The 25,910-nt window shown below is 37.4% G+C and overlaps 1 protein-coding gene across 4 annotated transcripts in view; it reads left to right on the forward strand.

The window, feature by feature from the left end:
- Nucleotides 1-25,910, forward strand: part of MYO5A (myosin VA) — a 193,863-nt gene that overhangs the window by 71,962 nt on the left and 95,991 nt on the right. For all 4 annotated transcript variants that reach the window (XM_082734712.1, XM_082734713.1, XM_082734714.1 and 1 more), the window contains exons 4-8: nt 1,616-1,760; nt 17,816-17,972; nt 22,547-22,690; nt 25,167-25,248; nt 25,556-25,663. In XM_082734712.1, the coding sequence (XP_082590838.1) occupies nt 1,616-1,760; nt 17,816-17,972; nt 22,547-22,690; nt 25,167-25,248; nt 25,556-25,663 (636 nt within the window). The remainder of the gene's footprint in view (nt 1-1,615; nt 1,761-17,815; nt 17,973-22,546; nt 22,691-25,166; nt 25,249-25,555; nt 25,664-25,910) is intronic.

Genomic DNA, 25,910 nt, shown 5'->3' on the forward strand with positions numbered 1-25,910 from the left:
TGTTCTCTTGTTCTCAGTGCAGGACTGAGGACTCAAGGTAACTGTTCTTGCCTGATATGCTGGCCTGGGCCCATGCTTGTTACAGTATTAGCTGCCAGTGACTCAGCTCAGGATTCTATTTTCTTTCTCTTAGATATAAAGCACCAGGTACTTTGGGATTTTTTTCCCCCTTTCCTTCTTTTGTCTCTTCTTTCTCTCTCTCTCTATTTTTTTTTTCTTAATCTTATTTTCTACATTGTCCCTGGCTCTTTTCTCTACTGACTTCTTATCTTTCTTTCCCTGATAACTCTCTTCTGGGCTCTGGTCTGGGATTTCATTCATTTTCTTCTAAGTCTTTGCTTGGGTGACCAACTCCATGCTCATCATTTCTTCCTTACTCCCCTGCTTTGGACAGGGACAGCTATCTTCTCTTCATAAAGGAATTTATACTTCTTGCATCCTTCATACTAACTCTTTTTCTTCCTTATCTATGAACCAAATACTTCTGTTTCTCAATTTTCGTTTTTCCATTTGTCTTTTTCTTGCATATATGTTACCTCCTTGGTGAAGACTCCCATGCTTGTCTTATCTAAATCATAAACCCCTACTCCACTCCTTAGTTTCCATCTTCTTTCTCTGTTTAATTTTTCTCCCTTTTCCTTTCTACTATCTAACCTGTGATATTTATTTTTTATCTTGTTAATTGTCTCAATTTCCCACTAGAATATAAGGTCTATGAGAATAAAGCTTTGTCTTTTTTTGTTTACTGTTATAAACCTAGCACTCAGAAGAGACTTGAGACATACTTGGAGCTGAATAAATATTTGTTGATTGAAGGACTTCATTAAGTCAGTATATACCAACTATAAACTTTAAAGACATACAAAAAAGTATAAAAAAGGAAAAATAGTTACATGTAATTCACTATTGAAAAATAACCAGTATTATGTTGATATATCCTATATGTGTGTATATGTGAGAAAGTATAAATAGATATGAAATTGGAATTAATCTGTATATAGTTTTGTGTCATCTTTTGCTATGACATTTAATATTCTTTAATAAAAATGTAATCTGTGGTGGTAGCATAATAGTCTGTCTTATGAATGTAACAAAATATTTGGCTACTCTTCCTTTGTTATATATTTTGTTTGTTTCTACTTTTCACTCTTGTGAATGATACTATGATAAATATCTTTATGAAAAAAAACTTTTGCTTGAATGTCTGATTATTTCATTTGGATAAATTTCTAGTAGTAAATTTTTTATTTTATTTTATTTTATATTTTCAGTATTTATTGAATATTTTATTGAATATTGAATATTTTCGATTATTAAATTGAATATTGAATATTTTATTGAAATATTATGAAAATATTTAAAGTTCTTTTAACATTACCATAGTTTTTATTTTTAACAGCTTAATGTTTTAAAATGCAGTTTTAGTTAGGTCTAGGTATAACAGGTTCAGAGCAAAGGCTATGGTATATTTTGATCTTTAACAATTTGTTAAACAATTTGTTAGTTCAAGATTAACTGAAATTGAAATTTGTGTTGACTGTGATTCTCATTTTACTAAGTTTATATGTCCATTAGTATATCATTAACTTCTTTTGCTTTTTTACCCCTCCCCCAGGTATAGTCCTAGTAGCTATAAATCCTTATGAACAGCTGCCTATTTATGGAGAAGATATTATTAATGCATATAGTGGTCAGAATATGGGTGACATGGATCCGCATATCTTTGCAGTAGCTGAAGAAGCTTACAAGCAAATGGCCAGGTTGGTGAAAGCTCTATTTATTTTTTTCATAATTCTTATTAGATATGATTGCTTCTTCTCTGCCAAGTCATAGATATTTTAAAATATAGTGAAGAGCAGCTGGTAAATTATTTTTAAATAAGCAGCCTTGATTATTTCAAATGGTCTACATTATTATTTAAAAACCTTGTATTTATAAAAGGACATACAGTCTTAAAAACTGCCTTTGGGGTTGCTGGAGGGAGAGGGGTCAGGAGAGGAGGGTGAGGTTATGGACACTGGGGAGGGTATGTGCTATGGTGAGTGCTGTGAAGTGTGTAAACCTGTGATTCACAGACCTGTGTCCCTGGGCTAATAATACATTATATGTTAATTAAAAAAATTAAAAATTAAAAAAAAAAACCTGCCTTTGGAATCTCCTGCTGCTGTGACTATGGGAGGACAGATGCTATGTTTACAGAGGAGAGGATCGAGGATTGGCGGTGTGAGGTCATGCTCCCACTATCCTTCAGCTAATGAGCGGCAGACCAGAAAAAAAAGGCCTAAGAAGAAGATGAAATCTGTCTGTATCTTAGAGAATTAAATACCAAGGAAACTGTAAATTTAATGTTACTCTTATGTTCTAGAGACCAGGGATCCTGAACAGCATTAGTACAATGTCTTTAATATTAACCCTGGAAACCTAACATTTTGAGAGTAGAAAACCAGAGGGAAAAAAAGCTACTTTCAAGACTAGATTGTGCTGTTAATAATGTAATATAATGAAAATCAAAACTATGGATGTATAGTATAGTATACATTTAACTCATTGCTCCAGTCTTCAGGAAAGAACCAGCATATTATAAATATGCTGTGGGAAACCCTGAAGCAATTTATGAAGTGGAGAGAAAAAAAATACTGTGGAGGTTTTATTTTCTTTTTTCCAAGCAACGAGGGTGTTTGTTTGACATAATTGGGCCAGCACATAACAGAATTTTAGAATTATTTCCATGCCAGAGTCTATAGAAGTCATTATGCCCTTTTATTAATAAAATATTATTGTTCTAATAACCGCTAAGACTTATTAAGTACTCTCTCTGTGCAAGGCACTGTTTAATTGCCTTCCATTTTGTTAAGTAATTTTATCCTCCTAACAACCTTTTGAGGTTGGAGTTATTATTAATCTTCATTTTACAACTGAGAAAACTTAAGCACTTGAGAAGTTATTTAACTTTCCTAAGGCCACATAACTAGGAAGACTAGCTTTCAAATACCATTGGTCTAACACTATGAAATATTATCATATTAAATATAAAATGACTAAATATAGTTGTGTACTTCATAATATGCTTATTATAGCAGATTCTGTTATAAAATGGAAATGAGTGTCAAAAGTGTAAGAAAGGTTACATTTTTTAAAAGGATTTATTTATTTGAGAGAGAGAGTTGGGTGCATACAAGTGGTGGGACGGGGCAGAGGGAGAGAATCTTGAAGCAGACCCTCCGCTGAGCATGGAGCTCTCTGGGGGGATCTCAGTCCCACAACCCACGAGATCATGGCCTGAGCCAAACTGAAAGTCAGCCACTCAACTGGCTGAGCCTCTCAGGTGCCCCAAAAATGTTATTTTTTTTTTAAAGCTTTTAAATTCCATCTATCAGCACAATTTTTTCCCTAAAATGAGAAAAGCCCACCAATATTTGATGTGTATGGCACTGGAGCATTCGATAAAATGTTAGCACCACACAAGTACAGCCAGAGAACTACTGGGCAGAGAAGGAATTGCAGGGAGTGCCAGGACCTAAAAATTGTCTCCAAAAAGTGTTATACTGCTCCTAGAGAATGATATAACTTCTTTAAAAAACTAATTTTAAAAACGAAAGTTTGGTTCTTAGCATTTTTGTGAGAGAAACCCAAGAATAGTGTTAGATTTATGTGAGTATTTCTGGCTTTTAAACCCTGGATTTACACTGGTTTCCACCCAGCCCCCCAACCCCCCCAAATTATTTCCCTGTGACTCAGCCAGTCATTGCAATTACTGCAGGTTTGCTTGCTGCTTTCCCCTTTGCTCAATTCTGTTTCCAAACCAGTTTTAAAATACGCTTCAGTCTTTCCTAAGTCCACCATGTATATGAGTAAATCTGTGCACATAATATGTGCTGCAGCTGCTAAACAGTCCATGTCTCTTAGGCATACAGTGGGAGCTAGATATTGCAGGATCCTTTCTTATCATCTTTTCCTTACTGAGTGGAGATGTGCCATATTCACCACATGTGAGACCTGGTACCCTTAGAGGCCCCTACAACTTCAGGGAAGGTAACGGCTACTTGTTCAGTAGACCTTTACTGAACATCACCAGCACACTGTCCCAGGCATGGGGGACACAGCAGCAGACAAGTGAGACAAATAGACAAAAATTCTTACTCTCCTGAAGTGAGGCATGATAAACAATAACAGTAAATAAGATACAGTTTATCGCATATTAATAAGTGCTTTTCTGGAAAATAAAGTCAGAGAAGTAGATAATGTTAGGTGGGCCAAAGGGCATATTTGCTAGGCTCAGGGAGAGCCTCCTTGTAAAGCTATTTCTCCCTGCACCTTTTTTCTTTCAAACGTAAAAAAAAAATCTTGAGCTTAAGTGTGGACAAACAGTACACAGAGGTACCATATACCCTACATCCAGCTGTAGTAAATAATTGAAACAAGGAAATTCACATTGATATAATACTATTAAGTAGTCTAAAAATCTTGATCACATTCATCATTTCCCCTCTGATGTGCTTTTTCTGTTCTAGGATCCAATCTAGAATCATACATTGCACCTAGTTCTGTCTCCTTAGGCTCCTCCTATCTAGGACCATCTGTTCATCCTCTTTCCTTTCATGGCTTTGACAACTTGGAAGAATGCTAGCCAGCTATCTTGTAGACCCTGAGGACACGGCAATAGAAGAATTAGACAAAACAGACTGCAAAAATTCTTCCCCTTCTGAAAGTTTAAGGTTTTCTCTGGGTTAGATTGAGGCTAGCCATGCATTTGGGGCAGGATCCTCACAGAAGTGGTATGCCCTTCATCATATAGAGGAGACACAAGATGCCAGTTACTGGGAATGTTAAGTTTGATCACTTGGTTATGCCGGTATCTACCAGATTTCTCTACTATAATTACTTATTTTAAACTTTAAAATTAGTAAGTATAGGGCGCCTGGGTGGCTCAGTGGGTTAAGCCGCCTTCGGCTCGGGTCATGATCTCAGGGTCCTGGGATCGAGTCCCGCATCGGGCTCTCCGCTCAGCAGGGAGCCTGTTTCCTCCTCTCTCTCTCTCTGCCTGCCTCTCTGCCTACTTGTGATCTCTCTCTGTCAAATAAATAAATAAAATCTTAAAAAAATAAATAAATAAAATAAAATTAGTAAGTATATTATAGGAAAATACTTTGAGACTGTGCAAATATCCTGTTTCTCATCATACTTTCACTTTACTAATTTTAACAGCCATTGACATTGCTAGGTCAAAATCTAGGTGTAAATGTAGTTTTGTAGGTATTGCCTACAAAATTCCCTCTAGAAGATTTATACTGGTTTGTATTTCTGCCAAAAATGTTCAAGAGTCCCTGCTTCCCTATAGCCTCATCAACAAAAACTGTGTAGTCTTTCTATTTAGTTCTTTACTATCCAGTGGTATCTCAATGTTGTTTTCATTTGTATTTCTTTAAATATGAGTGAGTTTACATCTTTACATGTGTTTAAGAGACTTTTTATTGATGTATTTGTTTTTTTGTTTATGTGTTAAACTGTCCATTCATGTCTGTTTCAATTTTTCTATTGTGTTTTTAGTCCTTTGATCCTCAATTTCAAGAATTTTAAAAAATACGTTAGAGATATTAGCCCTTTGCCTATGGTATACATTGCAAATACTCCCCCCTACTTATAAGTTTTCTTTTTATTTCGTTTATGCTGTTATTTTCCTATGCAAAATAAACAGTCTTTTTTTTATTACTCTGTATTTTGAGTCCTTGTTAAAAGCTTTTCCCTATACCAGGATAAAAGAGAAATTCATCCATTTTTCTTTCTTTTTTTTTTTTTAAGATTTTGTTTATTTATTTGACAGAGAGTGACACAGCAAGAGAGGGAACACAAGCAGTGGGAACGGGAGAGGGAGAAGCAGGCTTCCCATTGAGCAGGGAGCCTGATGTGGTACCAGTCCCAGAACTCTGGGATCGTGACCTGAGCTGAAGGTAGATGCTTAATGACTGAACCACCTAGGTGCCCCTCATCCATGTTTTCTCCTACTCTTTGTGTTGTTTTATAATGTACCTTTTAGATCCCTGATTCAATTGAAGTTTATTCTTTTTTTTTTTTTAAAGATTTTATTTATTTATTTGACAGAGCACAAATAGAGAAGCAGACAGAGAGAGAGGGAGAAGCAGGCTCCCCGCTGAGCAGAGAGCCCGATGTGGGGCTCAATCCCAGGACCCTGGAATCATGACCTGAGCCGAAGGCAGAGGGTTTAACCCACTGAGCCACCCAGGCGCCCCTGAAGTTTATTCTTTTGTATGATATGAGATATGGATCTAAATTTATCTTTTTTCCAAATGGCTATCTGGTTATTCAGCATCACTTTATTAAGAAACCCATTTTGCTCCAGTTCTTTCAGATGCCATTTAGCATATCCTAGGTTTTCTCATGTTTTTGGATCAATTTCTTCTCTATGTTCTTTTCACCTCCCTTTATCTATTCATGTCCCAGTACCACACTGTTTTAATTATAGTGCCTTTGTAGTAATTTTTTTTTAAAGTAGGCTCCAAGCCCAGCATGGGGCTTGAACTTATGACCCTGAGATCAAGACCTGAGCTGAGATCAAGAGTCAGACACTTAATCAACTGAGCCACCCAGGCACCCCTTCAGAATATTTTTTAATGTTTGGTATCATTAAACCCTCTCATAGTTTGTCCTTTTCATTATTTTCCTGGCTATCCTTAGATGTTTGTTTTTTCCGTATATACTTTGGTATCAACTTATCTACTTCCATAACAAATAAAGCTGTCTTTTGAATAATTACATGAAGGAAAGGATAGAGTGCACCATTCACATATCTGAGGAAGGATATTCCAGGCAGAGAGATCATAAACTGCAAGGACCCTACAAGGCCATCTGGGGTATTGTAGCAAATTTGACTTCTTCTCTGGGTGTGAGTTTTGAGCAGAGGAATGGCTTGATCTTGCAGCTATGATAAAAATCGACCATAGATTGCTGCCAAAAAATGCATGTCCTGAATCTAATTGGGAGGAAACACCAGAAAAATTATGAAGATCAAAAAAGTCAAAGAAAGGCTGAGGAACTATTTAGGATTAAAGGAGATGAGCATTATATGCTAGTTACGTGCAATGAATATTCTGCATTGAATCCTTGGTGACTGGGGAGGAAAGGTAACTATGTAGGGAACAACACTGCTGAATGTTAGAGTATAGACCATAGACTAAATACTACTACCATATCAATACTATGTTTCATGATTTTGATTATTGTAAATAGGTAAAAGCCGGTCACTGTTCTGAGGAAGTATATTACTCTAAATTATATAGGAGGCATCGTGTCTGTAACCCACTCTTAAATATTTCAGAAAATATAAAAATATAAAAACAGAGGAGTTAATAAAACAAACAGGCAAAACCTAAACAATTGGTGAATTTGAGTAAAGCGTATATGAGAGTTCATTTTACTAGTTTTGCAATTTTCCACAAGTTTGAAATAGTATCAAAACTAGTTAGAAAAACAAGCAAAAATTAAAAGAACAGTTGGTGTTGGGATGAGGGTAGAATCCAGAAGACTAGTTAGGAGTTTTTTGTATTGATCCAAGCAAGAAATAATGATAATCTAGTTAAAGGAGATATTTATGGAGAAGGTAAAAGTGAATGGATGGATTCTGGATGTATTTTTATTTTTTAAGATTTTATCTACTTATTTGTCAGAGAGAGCACAAGCAGGGGGAGCAAAAGGCAGAGGGAGAGGGAGCCTGATGTGGAACTTGATCCCTGGATCCTGGGATCATGACCCAAGCCGAGGGCAGATGCTCAATTGACAGAGCCACCCAGGTGTCCCTCTGGATGTATTTTTAAGAAAGAATGGACAAAGCCTTGCTTATGTGAGGCTATGAGAGAAAGAGAGGAGTCTGGGATGGTGGCAAGGTATTTGGTCCAAGTACCTGAAAGATGGGAGTTGCCATTTACTGAGACGGAGGATATTGAAGGAAGAACAACTGTACAAGTGGAGTGGGAGCATGGGAGGAGGAAGGGTGGAGTTTTATTTTTGATATCTGTCCTCCAAGCAAAGCTGACAGAAGTGTTTCTTCCCCAGTAGCTATATGGCCAATGAGAGAGTAGCAATAACCCAGGACCCTTGACTTTGGACTCCTTTTTAAGCATGTCCCTTACAGAGAACAGTATCCTCATAGAACACCTTCAGAGTCAGCCCTCTTACTTTAATAGTTTTGTTGACTTACAGAAGAGAAAATGTCAGTGGGCTGCTCTGTTTTTTTTCTTATATTCTTGTGTCCCATTTATATCAGTCTTTTCTCACGCTGGAACTGACTGTTCTTTGGTAACTAAATGACAATATTATTTTCCTTAAAACAAAAGCTTTTTTTCTTTTGTTTCCTTAAAAACAGTATTTCTTAAATACTTTAATGTGGTATATTTTTTCCCCATTGAGAATGGTAAATAAATTTTTTTCTACTAAGTTTCATTTATGGGTTTTCTTGAAATTAGATACTTACATGTATAACCTTGGTGAAATCAAAAAGATATCTGTATAAATCACAACTGCATCAGTAAATAACTACACAAGGTTAAATCTCCTTGTCTGCCTCTGTCTCAGTTTTATTGCCTACACAATGGAACAGTTTCACTGGCTGGTTTACCTTGACACTTAACGCTGTTGTGTGGTATGCATTTGTTACCTTTCTGTTCCATGGAGACTAATTAATAAGTATGTTGCTCTTCCTAGTAGAGAGCAGACTGGTAAGGAGCCGTGGAGCAGAGCTGAAGGAGCATGGTGTACTTTCTTCTTGGAAACCAGGGGATGCAGTATGTGACGTCATTCGTAGAGCTCTGCTCTAACCTTAGATAACCCATCTAACTAATAGTAAATAGTAATATTTTCCATAACGTGGAAAAAATAATGCTGTCGTGCTTACTTCAAAGGTGAAAATTATCTTAAATGATAAACATAAAAGCACTCTGAATAGCATAACAGAGAGAGTTACTGAATCACTATGTTGTACACCTAAAACTAATGTAACATTATAGGTCAATTATACCTCAATAAAAATGTTAAAAATGCACTTTTTTTAAAATGGTAAGTCTTGCAATATAGGCATTACTGTCGTCACGTTTTCATCATTAAGGAGTTTTATGTCTCCATTCTCTTCTCATCCACTTCAGCCTCTCATCTAGTTGATTCCTCTTGACTGTTCACTGCTAGGCCTTTTCTGAGGGTGGCTCCTTCTTTCACATGACTGGGAGTCTCTGCGTGCATCGCTGTCTGGAGCTCCTTGCCTGAGGGCTGGTACAGATTATAAAAGCTCTGCTGTTACCAACAGTGACTCAGCTGCCCTATGGTATCAAGTATCCCATTTATGCAAATAGACTTGAAGTAATATATGCTATATGATGAGGAATCTCATGTATGATCTATAAAGGTAGATTAACTTACATTAATGAATAGCTGCCATGTTTTGATGCCTGCTGTGTCCAAGCATGGTGTCAGGATTGTTTCCTTTAATCTTCCTCACATCCCTGGGAGCAGGCATCATCACCCCTGCTTTACAGGTGAGGAAACTGAGGAAAATAACTTGTCAGACTATCATGCTAATAAACAGCATCTGGAAGTGGAGATGTAGTTCTCGCTTTGAGACCCCAAAGCTTTTCTCCTTTGTCATTTCATTTTCTTACTTTCAGCTACTCTCCCCTCTTCTTAACACATCTATTCCCTCAAACTAACATTGCATACTTGTATTGGTGCACATTTTATTCAGTCGAGAATATCCTTTTCTGTGCTTCTTCATCTGTCTGATTTTTATGTATTTTTCATGATCCCACCCAGGTTTTAGTTTGAGACTAGCTTAGTGCCTGGTATATAATTGCTCTTCAGGATTCTTTACATATAAATGTGGCACTTAGTGGGCACTAGCTACCCCATAAGGCTGTGGAAGGAATAAAATACAGGTAATACAAGTCTATAAAAGTCACAAACATATGTAACTGCATATTTCTGTTATGGCCTTGTTATGTTAATCTTATAGGCTCTGGAGTGATGGCACAGAGAAGTCAGTTTGACCAGAGAGATCTTAATGCCATGTGAGCGGTTCCTCAGTAGGAACTGACTGACCTTAGTACATATCTCTAGGAAACATTTCTTTCCATTTCCTGAACAGTGTCTCTGCCTCTCTAAAGCACAACTTTCACCAGTCTGCCTGCACATCTTTTTAGAGGAAATATGTAACTTAAAAAATAATACTAAATATTGTCATTGTGAAGTCATTGTCTGATGCCACCTTTAGAATTTAAATCTTTTCTTCTTGAATGGATGGAGCTAGGGAGTATAATAATGCTAATTGAAATAAGTCAGAGAAAGACAATTGCTATATGCTTTCACTCTTATGTGGAATTTAAGAAACAAAACAAACAAGTAAAGGGAAAAAAATAAGAGAGAGATAAACAAAGCACGAAACAGACTCTTTAACTATAGAGAACAAACTGATGGTTACCAGAGGGGAGGTGGATGGGGGTTGGTTGAAATGGGTGATGGGGTGGAGGAGGGCACTTGTGATAAGCACCAGATGATATTATGGAATTGTTGAATCACTGTATTGTACAGCTGAAACTAATATAACACTGTATGTTAACTAACTGGAATTAAAATAAAAACTAAAAAAAAGTGTTCTTGAGATTCATCAGAACCGGAAATCATGAAAACACAGAGCACAGCAGCTTGATTTTGATGAATGATAGAAAAATTTAACAGCTCTTAACAAGAGAGATAGGGATTAGAATCTCAAGTGAAGTCACGTAATCACACTAAAGGCACAGCATTGGAAGAAAGCATTATATCACATGAACTTAGTATTTTCTCTTTTTAACAAAGGCTCAGATAAGGGAGAAACAATTAGATTGATTGCCTGAAAAAAAATAAAACTCGAGATTTTGTTTCATGCACACATGTTCACTTATAAGCTAAAAATTAGATGTAGGTGCTTGTCCACTTAACTAAGGTAAACAGCAACACCCAGTGGTTATCAGAGAGTCAATATCAACATGGGTGAAAATATTAAATTGTCTTCCATATGAGTCAGGCCTGAGGTTGGCATTACTTAATTTAGTCTTGAGTGATCTTGATGTGACTGAAAAGTATGCTCATTAAATTTGCAGAGAACAAGTTGACGGTCTTAGAAAATACGAGTAATATTCAGTATGACCATGATAGACTAGAGAGGTTACATTTTTTTAAAGGAAGGAAAATCTATGTACACCTGATATAAAATGACAACTGAGTAGATATAAGAAAAGGTTGGACAGACCAATTAGATACAGATATACTGAATAAAAGGACTGAAGACCAAGGATGGAAATGGACTAAAGTGAAACTCTTTTCTTTCATCAACCCAGAGTGGATATTATGTTCTTGAATACATTTTTCCTGAGGTTTCAGGTGCCACTATGTAGTTTCATTCCCATTGCATTCTTCCCATTCAACCTAGTTTTCTCCTAATCATCATGTGAAAGTCAATGAAAGCATCCCCTTTTTAAGAAAGCATTTCCTGACCTCCCCTCCCCTCATCTCCCACCACTTCCATCCTGGGTGGTATCCTGGGTGGACCTCCTTGTTAAAATGGAGTGAAGTAATGAAGTGCTTCATTTTAACTATACTTTCAATCTCTCTCAAAAGGCTATGATCCCGGAGTCTTTTATCTTCACAAAATGTTTGGCACATTGTGACTGCTCGTTACATGTTTGTTGAATAAATGAATGAAGCAGTATTTTTAGGTGGGGGCTTTTAGTTCACATTAGAGCCTCTGGAACCACCATTGATAAAACTAGGTCAGAAGAGCTTACCTCCAAAGGCACCCAGTACCCAGATATTTAGGATTACTCTAGGGGCCTTGAGAAAACTGGCCAAGCCAGAAATCATAAATCATAAATCTTTGCTTCACGTGTCCTTAAGACAGTCCAGATTGATCTGACCAATGAAGAGTAGAGAAAGAGTAGAGAATCTTTGTTCTTTAATGTGTTTTTATCAGGGTTTTGAAGTGATATCTACCTCCCAAAAGTAGAAAAAACTTTCTTGTAATAAAAGAACAGGAACACTTGAAGGATTATAAATACTGGCTGATAAGATATGCAAAATTTCAAAGAACAGTAAATTATTTTATATATATATATATATATATATATATATATATATATATATATAACCACATAAAGCTTACAGCTCAAATGACTAGAAGAGGGTAGACTCTGGTATTCACCTTGAACCATAAAAATTTTTAATTTTTATTTTTTTAATTCAGGTATGATTAACATAGTGTTAGATTAGTTTAAAATTTGCAATATAATGATTCAACAATTCTATACTTTACTCAGTGCTCATCAGTATAAGTGTGCTCTTAATCCCCTTCACTTATTTTACCGATCCCCCCGACCTTGCCTCTGGTAACCACCAGTTTGTTCTTTGTATTTAAAAGTCTGCTTTTCTGTTTGTCTTTTTTCCTTTGTTCATTAATTTTCTTTCTTAAATTCCACACGTGAATGAAATCAAGGTATTTGTCTTTCTTTGATTGACTTATTTCACTTAGTATTATGCCTTCTAGGTCTATCCATGTTCTTGCAAATGGCAAGATCTCATTCTTTCTTATGGCTGAGTAACATATCTTTGTGTCTATATACTGTATTTTTATTCATTCATCTGTGGGTGGACATTTGGGTTGCTTCCATATTTTGGCTATTATAAATAATGCTACAGTAAGCATAGGAGTGATTCTCTCTCTCCCTCTCTTTCTTCAAATTAGTTTTTAAAATTTTCTTTGGCTAATACCCAGTAATAGAATTACTAGATCGTAAGGTAATTCTATCTTTAACTTTTTGAGGAACCTCCATACTGTTTTCCACAGTGGCTGCACCAGCTTGCATTCCCATCAACAGTGCACAAGGATTCCTTTTTCTCCACATCCTCACCAACACTTATTCTTCATTTTTGATTTTAGCCATTTTGACAGGTGTGAGGTAATAGCTCATTGTAGTTTTAATTTACATTTCCCTGATGATGAGTGGTGTTGAGCATCTTTTCACATGCCTGTTGACCATCTGGATGTCTTTGAAAAAGTGTTTGTTCATGACTTATGCCCATTTAAAAATTGGATTATTTGGGGTTTTTTGGTGTTGAGTTGTGTTAAGTTCTTTAAATAGTTTCAATATCGATCTCTTATTGGCTATATCATTTGCAAATCTCTTCCTTCATTCAGTAGGTTGTCTTTTTTGTTTTGTTGTGTAAAACATAAATAAACATAAATAAATTTAAAAAAATAAATAAAAATAGCTTAAATATTGCTTTTGTTTCCCCTGCCAAAGGAGACATATCTAGAAAAATGTTTTTACAGCTGATGTCAAAGGGATTATTGCCTATGTTTTCTTCTAGGAATTTTATGTTTTCAGGTCTCAAAATTAGGTCTTTAATCCATTTTAGGTTTATTTTTGTGTAGGGGATAAGCAAGTGTGAACCACAAAATTTTTATCTCTGATGTTTTTGTGTGTTTTCTCCTCATCTCCATCCTACCCTTCTTGTTTTTCCTTTTGTGTGTCTTTATTATCTGTTATGCCTCTCTCGTCTCTCTCTGTCTTCTCTTCTACCTATGTCTACTCTTTTTCTGTCTTTTTGGCATTTCTTCCTATGGCCACATAGAACTGAAAAACATTTTAAAATTGTACCTACTATACCTATTTTATAAAGATTTCTACTTCCTGCATTTAATTTAAAAAAAGGTGAATTGATTATTTTACATTTTTACTCTTTGTAGCCATTTATTGATTTTGGTCATCTCAGATTCAGGGGCCCTCTAGAGAAGAAAGGTTGCCCATTTTAAATATGGCCACTCAAGACCATCTGAATCTCTGTAGGCCTGTCCTCTTCCAATTGTCCTTGGTTCCAAGAGTTTACCCTGGCTTAAACTGCAAGCTGTTGTCCATCCAGCATCTGAAAAACAACTCCAGAGTTAGACTTTTAGATTATAGTCCTTTAGAATTTGAGAAGGACCCTTGGTACTATTTAACCTTAAAGATGAGGAAAGATGAGAAAACCAGAGAGGTCATGCAATTGCTCAAAGCTGCGTAGCTCGTATATGACAGATCTAAGGATAGAGCCTTGATGCAGAGGAGCTTTTATGTAATGGAAGACTGGTGCTTGTTTATATATTGGAAGCTCTGCTAAGCTTGGGAAAGATGGGAAGACTTTCTGCCAAGAAGTCAGGAAATATAAAAAAAATAAAGTCCCTTAAAAAATTTAAAAACTGTTGGGGCGCCTGGGTGGCTCGGTGGGTTGAGGCCTCTGCCTTCGGCTCGGGTCATGATCCCAGGGTCCTGGGATCAAGCCCCGCATCGGGCTCTCTGCTCAGCAGGGAGCCTGCTTCCTCCTTCTCTCTCTCTGCCTGCCTCTCTGCCTACTTGTAATCTCTGCCTGTCAGATAAATAAATAAAATTAAAAAAAAAAATTTAAAAACTGTTGATCCTAGATCCTAGAAAAGAAAATGTATATGGCATGTGATTGATATCATATGTACATGGTATTCTAAATCCTAGAAAAGAAAATGTATATGACATGTGCTTGATATCCTATGTACATAGTTGTACAAGCTTCTGATTCATTTGAACAATCCTTGATCTTATTGCCTTTAATATTTTTCTTCTTCCCTATATTATAGGAAAGAGCTATATGAATTTTTAGATTTTTTGGTGCAATATTTTGATATTAAGACTTGAAATAACATTTCAAAGACAGTACAGTTTAAATAGCAGTTCCCACTGATATTTTCATCAGACCAGTGGAAACCTCCCCACCTCGTTTGCTGTTGGAAGGAGTGGTGTTACACAGGGTGCAGTGACAGCTGATCATGCACAAGTTAGGAAAAGGTCATTTTTCTAATCATATTATAGAAGGGAATCCAATTAATGTATAGAAAAAGGTGAGTTCTGAGGACGTTTTAAATGACTAAAAGAAAGGACAGTGGTGCCACAATGAGAACTGTTTTATTAGATGATTTAGGTTTTGATGAATGAATGAATGAATGAGCAGGGGTAATGGGAGTGTCCAGTTCTGTCTAGAAATTCAAATAAAAAGAAAATGAGATGGTGCGTATGAGGTTTAACGATGTTTCATGAAAACAGGGATTATGTGCCAGCTAGTATTATAAAACTTAAACATTCCTTAGTGTCACCTAGGTCCTCCTGCTTTTCCCCACAACATGGGAGTCAGAGTGTCAGGAACAAGTTGCTATACTCCCACTGTATTTTTTTTTTTTGACAGAGAGAAATCACAAGTAGATGGAGAGGCAGGCAGAAAGAGAGGGGGAAGCAGGCTCCCTGCCGAGCAGAGAGCCCGATGCGGGACTCGATCCCAGGACCCCAAGATCATGACCCGAGCCGAAGGCAGCGGCTCAACCCACTGAGCCACCCAGGCGCCCCACTCCCACTGTATTTTTCAAGGTCTATAAAATAAGACAGTTACCCTCATTTCTCATAGGAGGAAGAAACCTTTCCTTGAAAAAGTCCTAAATTTCTACTTTGGAAATTTATTGCCAAGTACTGTGGCTTCTACCACTTTGGTGTCTCTTAAAGCTCTCTACCTCTCTCAGTCAGGACAGCCACAACCTCTGTTCAGATTTTCATAATTTGTCATCTGGACTCTCACCACTCATACTACACATTGCTGCCAGAGTAATTTTTAGTAGTTGGATTATTTTGTTTTCTGTTTTTTTTTTTTTTTTTAAGATTTTATTTATTTATTTGACAGGCAGAGATCACAAGGAGGCAGAGAGGCAGGCAGAGAGAGAGAGAGAGAGGGAAGCAGGCTCCCTGCTGAGCAGAGAACCTGATGCGGGACTCGATCCCAGGACCCTGAGATCATGACCTGAGCCGAAGGCAGCGGCTTAACCCACTGAGCCACCCAGGTGCCCCTGTTTTCTGTTTAATGGCACTCCATTACCTTTAGGTAAACTTCAGATTCCTTAACATCTCACAGAAGAACTCTATGGTCAGTTTCTTGGTCATCTCTACAGTCTTACCATCATTACTCTCTGTTCCAGCCAAACTGAATTATTTGCTTTTTCCTAACTTCTCATGCATCTGAGCTTTCATTTATCTTACGTCCTTTCCCTAGAATGTTTGCTTTCTGATTTCTGCCTCCCTTAATTTTTTTTTCCTAGTTATCTTTTTAGACTTTATTCTGATATCTCCTGAACACCTCTTCTTCCTTTCAGTGCCCCATCCCATGTATTATAATCTCAAATTACAGTCTGTCTTTCCTGTTAGACCCTTACCCACTTGAGGACACAAATCACAGCTTATTTAATTTGTAACCCTAGTGTTTAATACAATATTTGGCATGTAGTAGGTATTTGATAAATATTTGTTGGCTAAATAAGTCTCTTTTAAAAGACAAAAAGATCATCTTCTGTAGTAGAATAACTTCCCCATCTTGTGGCCTTACAGGAGAGTTCCACTAAAAACCTTTGAAGTCATCCTGATCCAGTCCCTTTGTAAATTAAGAGCACAAATAATACCACCTTTGCTATTATAAAAATACCTTGTTCGGCTTTTTAAAAAATTTTATTTATTTATTTGACAGAGAGACACTGTAAGAGAAGGAACACAAGCAGGGGCGTGGGAGAGGGAGAAGCAGACTCCCCACTGAGCAGGGAGCCCAAAGTGGGGCTTGATCTCAGAACCCTGGGACCATAACCTGAGCCAAAGGCAGATAGATGCTTAACTGACTGAGCCACCCAGGTGGCCCTTGTTCAGTTATTTTGATTAAAAGTTAATTGCTGGTTCCATCTTAAGAAGTGGGATTTTCTACTTCTGTCCTAGTAGAAATTGTCACCAAAGCAGAGATATTTAGGGGTGTCTGGGCGGCTCAGTAGGTTATACGTCTGCTTTCAGCTCAGGTCATGATCCCAGGGTCCTGGGGTTGAGCTCTGAGTGGGGAGCCCATTTCTCCCTCTCCCTCCACCCCCATCTTGTGCTTGCTTTGTCTCTTTCGTGCTCACACTCTCTCTCAAATAAATAAAATCTTTAAAAGAAATAAGCAGAAAGATTTATTCTTAGATTAGGTTGTTCAATGAATTTCTTTTTACTTATAAGAAATAAACATTTATTGAGCATTTGTGATGTGTCAGGCTTTGTACTAGGTGCTGGATATTAAAAATAAAGATGACTTAGGTTTTTATCCTCAAAGAAATAATAGTCTTTGTAAACAAGTGTATTACTTAGAGTTTTTGAGTCATTGTGTGAATGAACTAAAGATGGGATAGTAGATAGTCTTTGGGTTCTGAAATATCTGAAGAAGTCAACCAACAAATAAATGAACTGTTTCTTCTCTCCTGAGAAGAAGGAACTGGAGTTTGTGGAACATATGATATAGGGACTGTTAACTACTAGACTGTAATTTTAATTAAATAGGATTTTCTTCTAAATTCCCCTGCTGTGGCTCCTTTTTCTTCTGAGGTGATTGCAGTACTGTAATATACCAGAATTATTGTCTAGAAATTAAATAATGTGCTTGAGACCTGTTCACACAAGTATCAGAGACCCTCTAACACAGATTCATCCTTAGATGTGATGCTACCTAATATGATGCTTGATATTCTCCTCTCCCTCTCTCTTCATTGCTAGTTTGTACATAGTTACTTTTATTAGGAAATATTCTTATGTTCCTTCCCACATTGCTGCATGTATGAACCAGAAGAGATTCACCATGGCTTGCTGATGAGAACACAGAGGAAATAATGCTAGTCCCATGCAGGAGCAGGGAGCACTGTTAGTTACTCTTCTTTGTTTTACAGAGATGAACGAAATCAGTCCATCATTGTAAGTGGAGAGTCTGGGGCAGGAAAAACAGTCTCAGCTAAGTATGCCATGCGATACTTTGCAACCGTGAGTGGTTCTGCCAGTGAAGCCAATGTTGAGGAGAAGGTCTTGGCCTCCAACCCCATCATGGAGGTAAGGCAGCAGTGGCCTTGGCCTTCTTACTATGTTCTGTTAAGAAACCTGCTCAAAAAAGTATCGAAACAGCACCTGTCAAAGTCTGGGCTGTCTCATCCACTAAAAGTAAGAAAATACTTTTCCACGTATTAGTAAGAAGAGATCTACGAAAAGTAGAAAGTCAGGAAAGTAGCCATTTGAGTAAAGCACAGCTATGGAAGCATCTACTTTATTCCATAATCCTGCATTTTTAACATACCACTGCCTTGCTGCTAAATAACTGGCAGTGATATTTCATTTTCTAAATTTCTATTCTCCTAGAAATTTATTGGTCCTTGTACTAGAAGAATGTTTCTCATTTCCCCCCATTTCTGATGTTCATAGGATTCACTATACCCAAGCATGATGAATTTTATCGTTCCTTTGCCACATTTCATTTTCTGTATTTAGCACAACCTGTTTAGCTGTAAGTTTCTATTTGTTTCCCCCAGATGTGAACTACAAGCTTAAATTATGATCTTGTGAAACATTTTTCTTCTTGTTTCTGTGAAGCACAATACACAGCTTTAGGTTAGAAAAAGAAATTCGGTAGCTATAAATTGCTGAGAAAGGAAGAAGTACAGAAGGATGTCCTTTCAAAAGCAAAATATGTCTACAAAGTGGAAAGCTCATGCCAAAGAAAGTGACCTGTTTGTGTGAGACTTTGACTATTTCAGGATTTGTAGCTAGAGAATTATTTGTCTATTAAAACAATATTAGGAAAGTCGCATTTTTGTAAGTAGTCCCATTGAATGGAAAAAACTAATTCTCATTACTAATGGGGGGGAAATTATTTTGGACAGGGAGAAAAAAACCTGTCTTATTAAAAATTCAAGTCAGCATTTTTTATTCCTGTTTTTTCCCTTTGTCAAGCCTTATTTGTCACCCAAACACAGACGGAGTTTAGAACTGGCCTGGTGCACCTGTGATACAAGTGGTTGTTGCAATAATCAGTTCAGAGGTAATTGTGCCTGGTTTGCAGTGCCGTGTGTGACACTTGGAAACAGGATATTGTGCCCCAGCCTGCAGGGGCTGCCTTCCATAGCAGGAGGACCTCTGTCCTTGGGACCAAGAGTTACGAGGGGAGTTACGAGGCTGCCTGGACTAGGTACACTGTGCAGCGAGAACTGGAGAAGTTTTCTGAAATAGCACAGACAGGGTGGTGGGGTGTGTGTGTGACAGAGGTGTGTGCCAGAAAGACTCGTAAAGATTTTAAGCAAATATTAAGATTTTGAAAGAATTTAAGCTATGGATAAATGCTGGATGCCATTGTTAATATTGGGAAAATATAATCCATAGAACCAGTTTTGGGTTTTGGGTCAGAAAACAACTGGGTTTTGCTTTGCTTCCTACCATTCATTTGACTGTTTTGGGTCACAACAACAAATTCTGTGTAGTTGTCAGCAGTTTATTTCTTTCTTAATCCCTAAAGTTAGAATATCACAGTCTAGATAGTGATGGCATCAGGGAATCTCATCTCTTCTAGGCTGGATCATATAATAATGTAAGTCTGGGATGAACCTTCTAGCTTATGTCTAGAATATTTTATGACCTTGCTATATTCTCATTCAAAAAATAGCTACATTGGTTTTTCTACAAAACAGATTTGTGTTAGTAGGAGAGATTAAAATGGTCATAGATCCTACTTTTTTTTTTTTTTTTTAAGATTTTATTTATTTACTTGACAGAGAGAGACACAGAGAGAAAGGGAACACAAGCAGGAGGACTAGGAGAGGGAGAAGCAGGCTTCCTGCCAAGCAGGAAGTCCGAGGCAGGGCTCGATCCCAGGACCCTGGGATGAAGGCCTGAGCCACCCAGGTGCCCCAAGATCCTAGTTTTTAATATGTAGTTATAAAGAATTTAGTTTATTTGCTGGGATGAACAAAAAAAGATAAAGCCATCAGTTATAATTAGCTACTCCCTTCTATATTGTTGTGTAGTTTTTCTGTGGGAATTTGGATTAAGAAAGTTTGACAGAGAACTAACTCTCAATGACTACAAATGAGGGCATCCCAGTTTGAAAGATTAAAATGGAATCTGTGGCTGAAGAATGGTGACAAAGGGTTTGCAGTCATAGGAAGAAGAGATAGATGAAATATTGTGTATGCGGCCTAGAAGGTCTGTAACATTAAACTTGCCCCAAGACTGTGTTTCTCTACCAGAGTCCTTTACTGCCATGTTAAGAATGGCATGGCTGGGTCTCCAGCAATCTGAAACCCCTCCCCGGATAATGAGCATCCCACATAGTTAATGTCACATCCTAGTGACTATTGGGATTTGCACTTGATCCTTTAGAAAGAACCTCCTTATCCTCAGATAGACTCCTTTTGCAAAATATGAATGATGCACAGATAAATGATTCTTTTTTGCTCATTTTATCATGTTTTCTTTTTTTCTTTTTCCTCTAGGAAATTTTAATCCTAAAATGGGGACAGAGAAAGATTCTTGGGGGGCATAGTGAGTCTTAATAGTTCTTTTACATCTTTAATAAGCATAGTTAATGATTTTCATCTTTTTTTAGTAAAGAAGAATAAGTCGCTGAACACTTCACTGAAATCAATAGTAAAATCAAGACTGTAAAGCCTTTTTTCATTAACAATTTCTTGCTAATTAAAATGATAGCAGCATCAGGGAAGCCTGTTGAAAATATAGTGCTTAGAAACCAGAGGGAGCAATTAGGAGAAAAGGACAAAAAGTATAGCTTATATATAGAACCTTCTTTCCTTATCAGGTTCAAGGCTTATAATCATGTAGTTCTAGTTTTGTAAAGGACCCTAGGGCTCATCTATCCTAGTCACTTCACGCCTGGAGACACTACTGCTCCTCAGAGGATTAAATGTTGGAAAGTTGGTGGGAGGGCCTGGTCTAATACCCAGGTCTTTAGACTTCTATTTCATTCACTCCTTCTACTCTTCTTTGCTCTATGTTTAAATACCTTTTACTCAAAGACAGAGGGAAGGGGTCTGTTTCAACCCTGACCTTGCTTCTCACAAGGGTAGTATTGTTTTGGCAGCTCAGCCCCTTGGACACGTACTCTGAGTCACTAGGAGAGAAATGGCATATGGAAGAAAGGTGGGGTGCGGTCATGGAAGGAGGAGAAGCTGTGGACCCTCTTTGCCAGCTTGCTTAAGTTGCTGGCGGGAAGGGGCTTAGGACGGTGCCTGATAAACACTCAGTGGCTATCACTGTCACTGCCACAATTACCACAACTTTTTCATCTGCTCTTTGATGGAATATTCTGTGTTGAAAGAAAATCCTGCATTTATCATTAATTTCCTTTTCTAAATAAAATAAAAACAATTGGAACATATGGAGAATTTTGTTGTACTTTTTGTCATATTAAGAAGGGGAATATCTAAGTAAATGTATTGCTAAATTGTCCTAAACTACACTAGATTACTCCTATTACTTTGCTAGGAAGATAGCTTTCTGTCATTCTTTCCCTTTAAAATGTTATTCTGAAATATAGCAGTGTTCTCATTGCCAAGGCAAAATAGGACAGTACCTGCCCTGTGTTTCCGAGAGTGAAATGTGCCTTCTTTGATTGATCAGAGAATCTGATGTATTGATTTTTTTGTGGCTGTGTTACTACTGTTTTCATCATTTGTATTTGTTTTGCTTTTTTAACACTCCAGAGCATTTTCATGTCTTTCTCTCTGCTATGGTTTCAGTCTACTAATCCTGATCCTCTCAAGTTTTGTACAAGTAAATTAAGTAGTCTTACATAAAATATTTTATTAAATACTTAATGCATGCATTATGTGAATACTTGATTCTCTACCTACACCATGTTTTTTGCTTTGCCTTGGAAGAAAAATTTCTAGAAGCATGTTACCTAAGTTAGAAAGTAGTGCATATATTATCTTAATTTTTTTAATTATATAAAAAATTAGCAGAAAGTTACAGTCTCTGAATTCTATGGCAGATGATTTCAAGTTAGATACAGCTATCAAAATCCAAGGGCAAATTTTACTATGTTTATTTTCTGAAAATGACTTTGAATTGAATGGGTGATTACTAAGATTCTGCTAAAAACCAGTCCAACTGGGCCTTTGTTGTCACAGGATAAGAGGATAGAAACTTTTAGCTAAAGAGACTCAACACCAGAGAGTATTTCCCTAAAAATAATAATTTGCCTTAACCAGCTCATTTACACAAAATAAACTAAGTTTTCACAAAACGCAAACCCTAGTGTGCTTTTACAGCCCACAGTCCCATCCAGTTCTTTCTTTGTTGAACTGAATGAGTGTGTTCTGATAGCACAAATGATGTGAAAGTCTCCCAGCCGCTGGGCTCAGGTTTGCTGTTCCTGAAGATAATTTGTGTGAGAATAAGAAGGCAGATCTGAGCTATTAGTCGGTATCTGTGTGGTTGTGCACTGGGCAAAGCATACATTGGTACTTACTTGCAGGCACAAAATCAGTTCTGTTCTTAAAAGAATCAGTTTTAAAGTGTTGTGTTACACTCTGTCCTATCTCTCCCTGAACAGACTCTGTAAATGTCATGTCATGAACTGTATTTCTAAGATACTATTTTTTTCCCTTGCTTCTTAGTCCATTGGAAATGCTAAGACAACCCGGAATGATAACAGCAGCCGTTTTGGGAAGTATATTGAAATTGGTTTTGATAAGAGATACCGAATCATTGGTGCCAATATGAGAACTTACCTTTTAGAGAAATCCAGAGTGGTATTCCAGGTAAGGCGGGCAGCTGCATGTATAAATTTTTGTTAGATTGCCATATAATTCTAGAGCTCATGCTTGCTAGTATGGATTTTATTTGCAGATACTCTTGAGCATATTATGACAGTATTACTACAAACCGCATTTGGGCTGAAATACGTAAAATGGTACCTGTCAGAGGCAGGGCAAACCCATTAGACTAATAATCTGTGGAATTGGGCACTGGTTTAGGTTTAATGGTTTAGACTTTTTCCTGCAAATGGTTGTAGCTTAATTAAAAAGAGGTGCTATTAGTTTATTTTTTTTTAAAGATTTTATTTGTTTCTTTCAGAGAGAGAGAATGTGAGCATAAGTAGGGGAAGGGGCAGAGGGAGAGAGAAAATCCCAAGCAGACTCCCTGCTGAGCGCAAGCTGACATGGGGCTCCATCCCATGACCCTGGGATCATGACCAGAGCTGAAGCCCAGAATCGGATGCCTAACTGACTGCGCCACCCAGGCTCCCCAAGAGGTGTTACTAGTTTACTCTCAAGTCTCATATTTCCTAGTTGGTAGGGAAGACATTGGGTTATGTTTTCAGTGAATTACAGTTTGAACCTAGTTCCTTGTCCTCTTAGAATATGGTATTGTTTAAATAGAATAATGAAGGCTAAGAAATCTCCTTTACTAGACATAAGCCCCTTTTGGAGATCAGACCTGACTTTGAGGCCACACTGTGATTTAGTCAGCTAAATACACTACAGAATTCAAGGATATGATGGTGGAGTATGAAGATTCAGTTTTGTATGAACAGTGTTATTACAGCTGCATTTCTAAAGTATGTATGTGGAAAAAGGACTGTCAGGAAATACCAAGAAATTATGTTAAAATAAAACATGATTTATTTTCTGTTCTGTAAAATATTTTATTAATGTTATAGTGTATAAACTAAAATGATGTAGATGATGCAGTGCATTTGTGGATTTCTTACAGACAACCACAGGAGATGATCTGGTCTGACATATGGCAAAGGTAGAATATTCTTTTTCATTTAAAGTGTTAGGGAGACCATGAGCCTGAGAGGTACTGTGAGAAGATATTGAGTACACATTTACCCCTTTTTCCAAAAGTAGATTGGTCCTATGAAAACTTCTGTAAGCTGAAATGGTGTGAAGTGAAGAAAAAATTACCATTAATTTATATGGAAAAATTTCTGAGCATCCCCAGACCCCAAAAATAACCTCTCTTAGGCTTTTCTGATACCTTAGGACACATGCTAGCAGATACACAGAATAAATCGAGATAAAGCGCAGATGCTCACAGACACAGTTCAAAGCTATGGCAGCTTGATGCCAAGATGCTGAGTGTAGTTCCTGTGTAAAGAGCTTGGTGGTTCCACGCTCACTGCTGGGGGAGTGCAGCCTCTGTAATGGCTCACCACAAAGTAACTGCTAAACACCAGTTTTTGCTTTTCTGTAAAAGAGCCTTTTTGGATTTTCTTTGGTTAGCAAAACAGGTGCTAATGTAGGCTTTCTGCAAAAATGAAGTGGTGTAGTGTGAGCTTTAGAAAAGCAGGGGATGGGGCACCTGGGTGGCTCAGTGGGTTAAGCCGCTGCCTTTGGCTCGGGTCATGATCTCAGGGTCCTGGGATCGAGCCCCGCATCAGACTCTCTGCTCAGCAGGGAGCCTGCTTCCTCCTCTCTCGCTGCCTGCCTCTCTGCCTGCTTGTGATCTCTCTCTATCAAATTAATAAATAAAATCTTAAAAAAAAAATTAAAAACACTGATTTAAAAAAAAAAAAAGAAAAGCAGGGGATACCTATACTTCAAAAACAGGGTTTTAGTTTTCCCCAAAGGCATATACCAAACTGTTCTCTACTTCAAAAAGCACCATTATCAGATATAATGTTGACTGTAACCAACAGATACACATTCATACATATAGGCACGTGACTGATAAATCATGAGATTTAATAATCATAAATCTATATTAGGAAATTTAGGTATAAGGACAACTTATTACACTGAGATAATTAAATATTAAAATTTCATTTTATGGGGGTACCTTGGTGGCTCAGTAGTTTAAGTGTCTGACCCTTGATTTCAGCTCAGGTCATGATCTCAAAGTTGTGGGATAGGGACCTGATCAGGCTCTGTGCTCAGTGGGTAGTCTTCTTGAGATTCTCTCCCTCTGCCCTACCCCCAGCTCTCTTTCTTTCTCAAATAAATAAATCTTTAAAAAAATTGGGAGCACCTGGGTGGCTCAGATGATTAAGTGTCTATCTTCAGCTCAAGTCATGATCTTCAGGTCCTGGCATCGGGCCCCACGTTGGGATCCCAGCTCAGTGGGGGTCTTCTTCTCCCTCTGCTTCTCCTGCCGTTTGGGCTCTGTCTCTCTCTGTTCCTCTCTCAAATGAATAATAATAATAATAATCTTTAAAAATTTTATTTTATGATTGAATTTTCAGGGTTTTAGGTTAAAATGCTGTAATTGAAAACTCTTCTTATTTCAAAGGCAGAAGAGGAGAGAAACTATCATATCTTCTACCAGCTTTGTGCTTCAGCAAAGTTACCTGAATTTAAAATGCTGCGATTAGGTACGAATATGGTGTTAGATTTATTGTTCTGGTATTGTTTTCCATTTATTCCTGTGTCCATAAACTTATTATAGGAGATTATCTAATACTAAAATATTTATGAGTAAAATGATAGGAAGTTTGCAGTTGGGGATGGGGAAGGGTTGAAGTAGGATGGGCCTTACGTGGATACCTATTTAAGATGAGTGATGAGTCCACAGGCAGTCCACTTAACGGGGCTATCACTGCCTCTGCTTTAGAGTGGACATAAAGGTAGGATTCAAGCCATCTTCATAGGCTGCAAATCTTTTATTTTCATTCATTGCAGGAAATGCAAATAACTTTCATTACACGAAGCAAGGTGGCAGTCCTGTGATTGAAGGAGTTGATGATACCAAGGAGATGGCACATACCAGGCAGGCCTGCACTCTGCTGGGTAATATAATTTTATTTTTGAGCTCTTAGGAGCAGTAGTTCTCTGATTCACGCAGTCTTTGTTTGGAATATTGGCTTAGCTTTGTATTAGGTGGTAAGTGTTGTTGGGAGATTTAACATTTGTTCCTTATAAAATAACTTGGGGCAGCAAATGAGCTCAAGGTTTTTTTGGGGGGTGATGGGAACTATTCTAAAATCAGATTGTAGTAATGGTTATACAACTCATCACTGACTAGTACACTTAAAAC

The sequence above is a fragment of the Mustela nivalis genome (genome assembly GCF_964662115.1).
Source record: "Mustela nivalis genome assembly, chromosome: 6".
NCBI lineage: Eukaryota > Metazoa > Chordata > Mammalia > Carnivora > Mustelidae > Mustela > Mustela nivalis.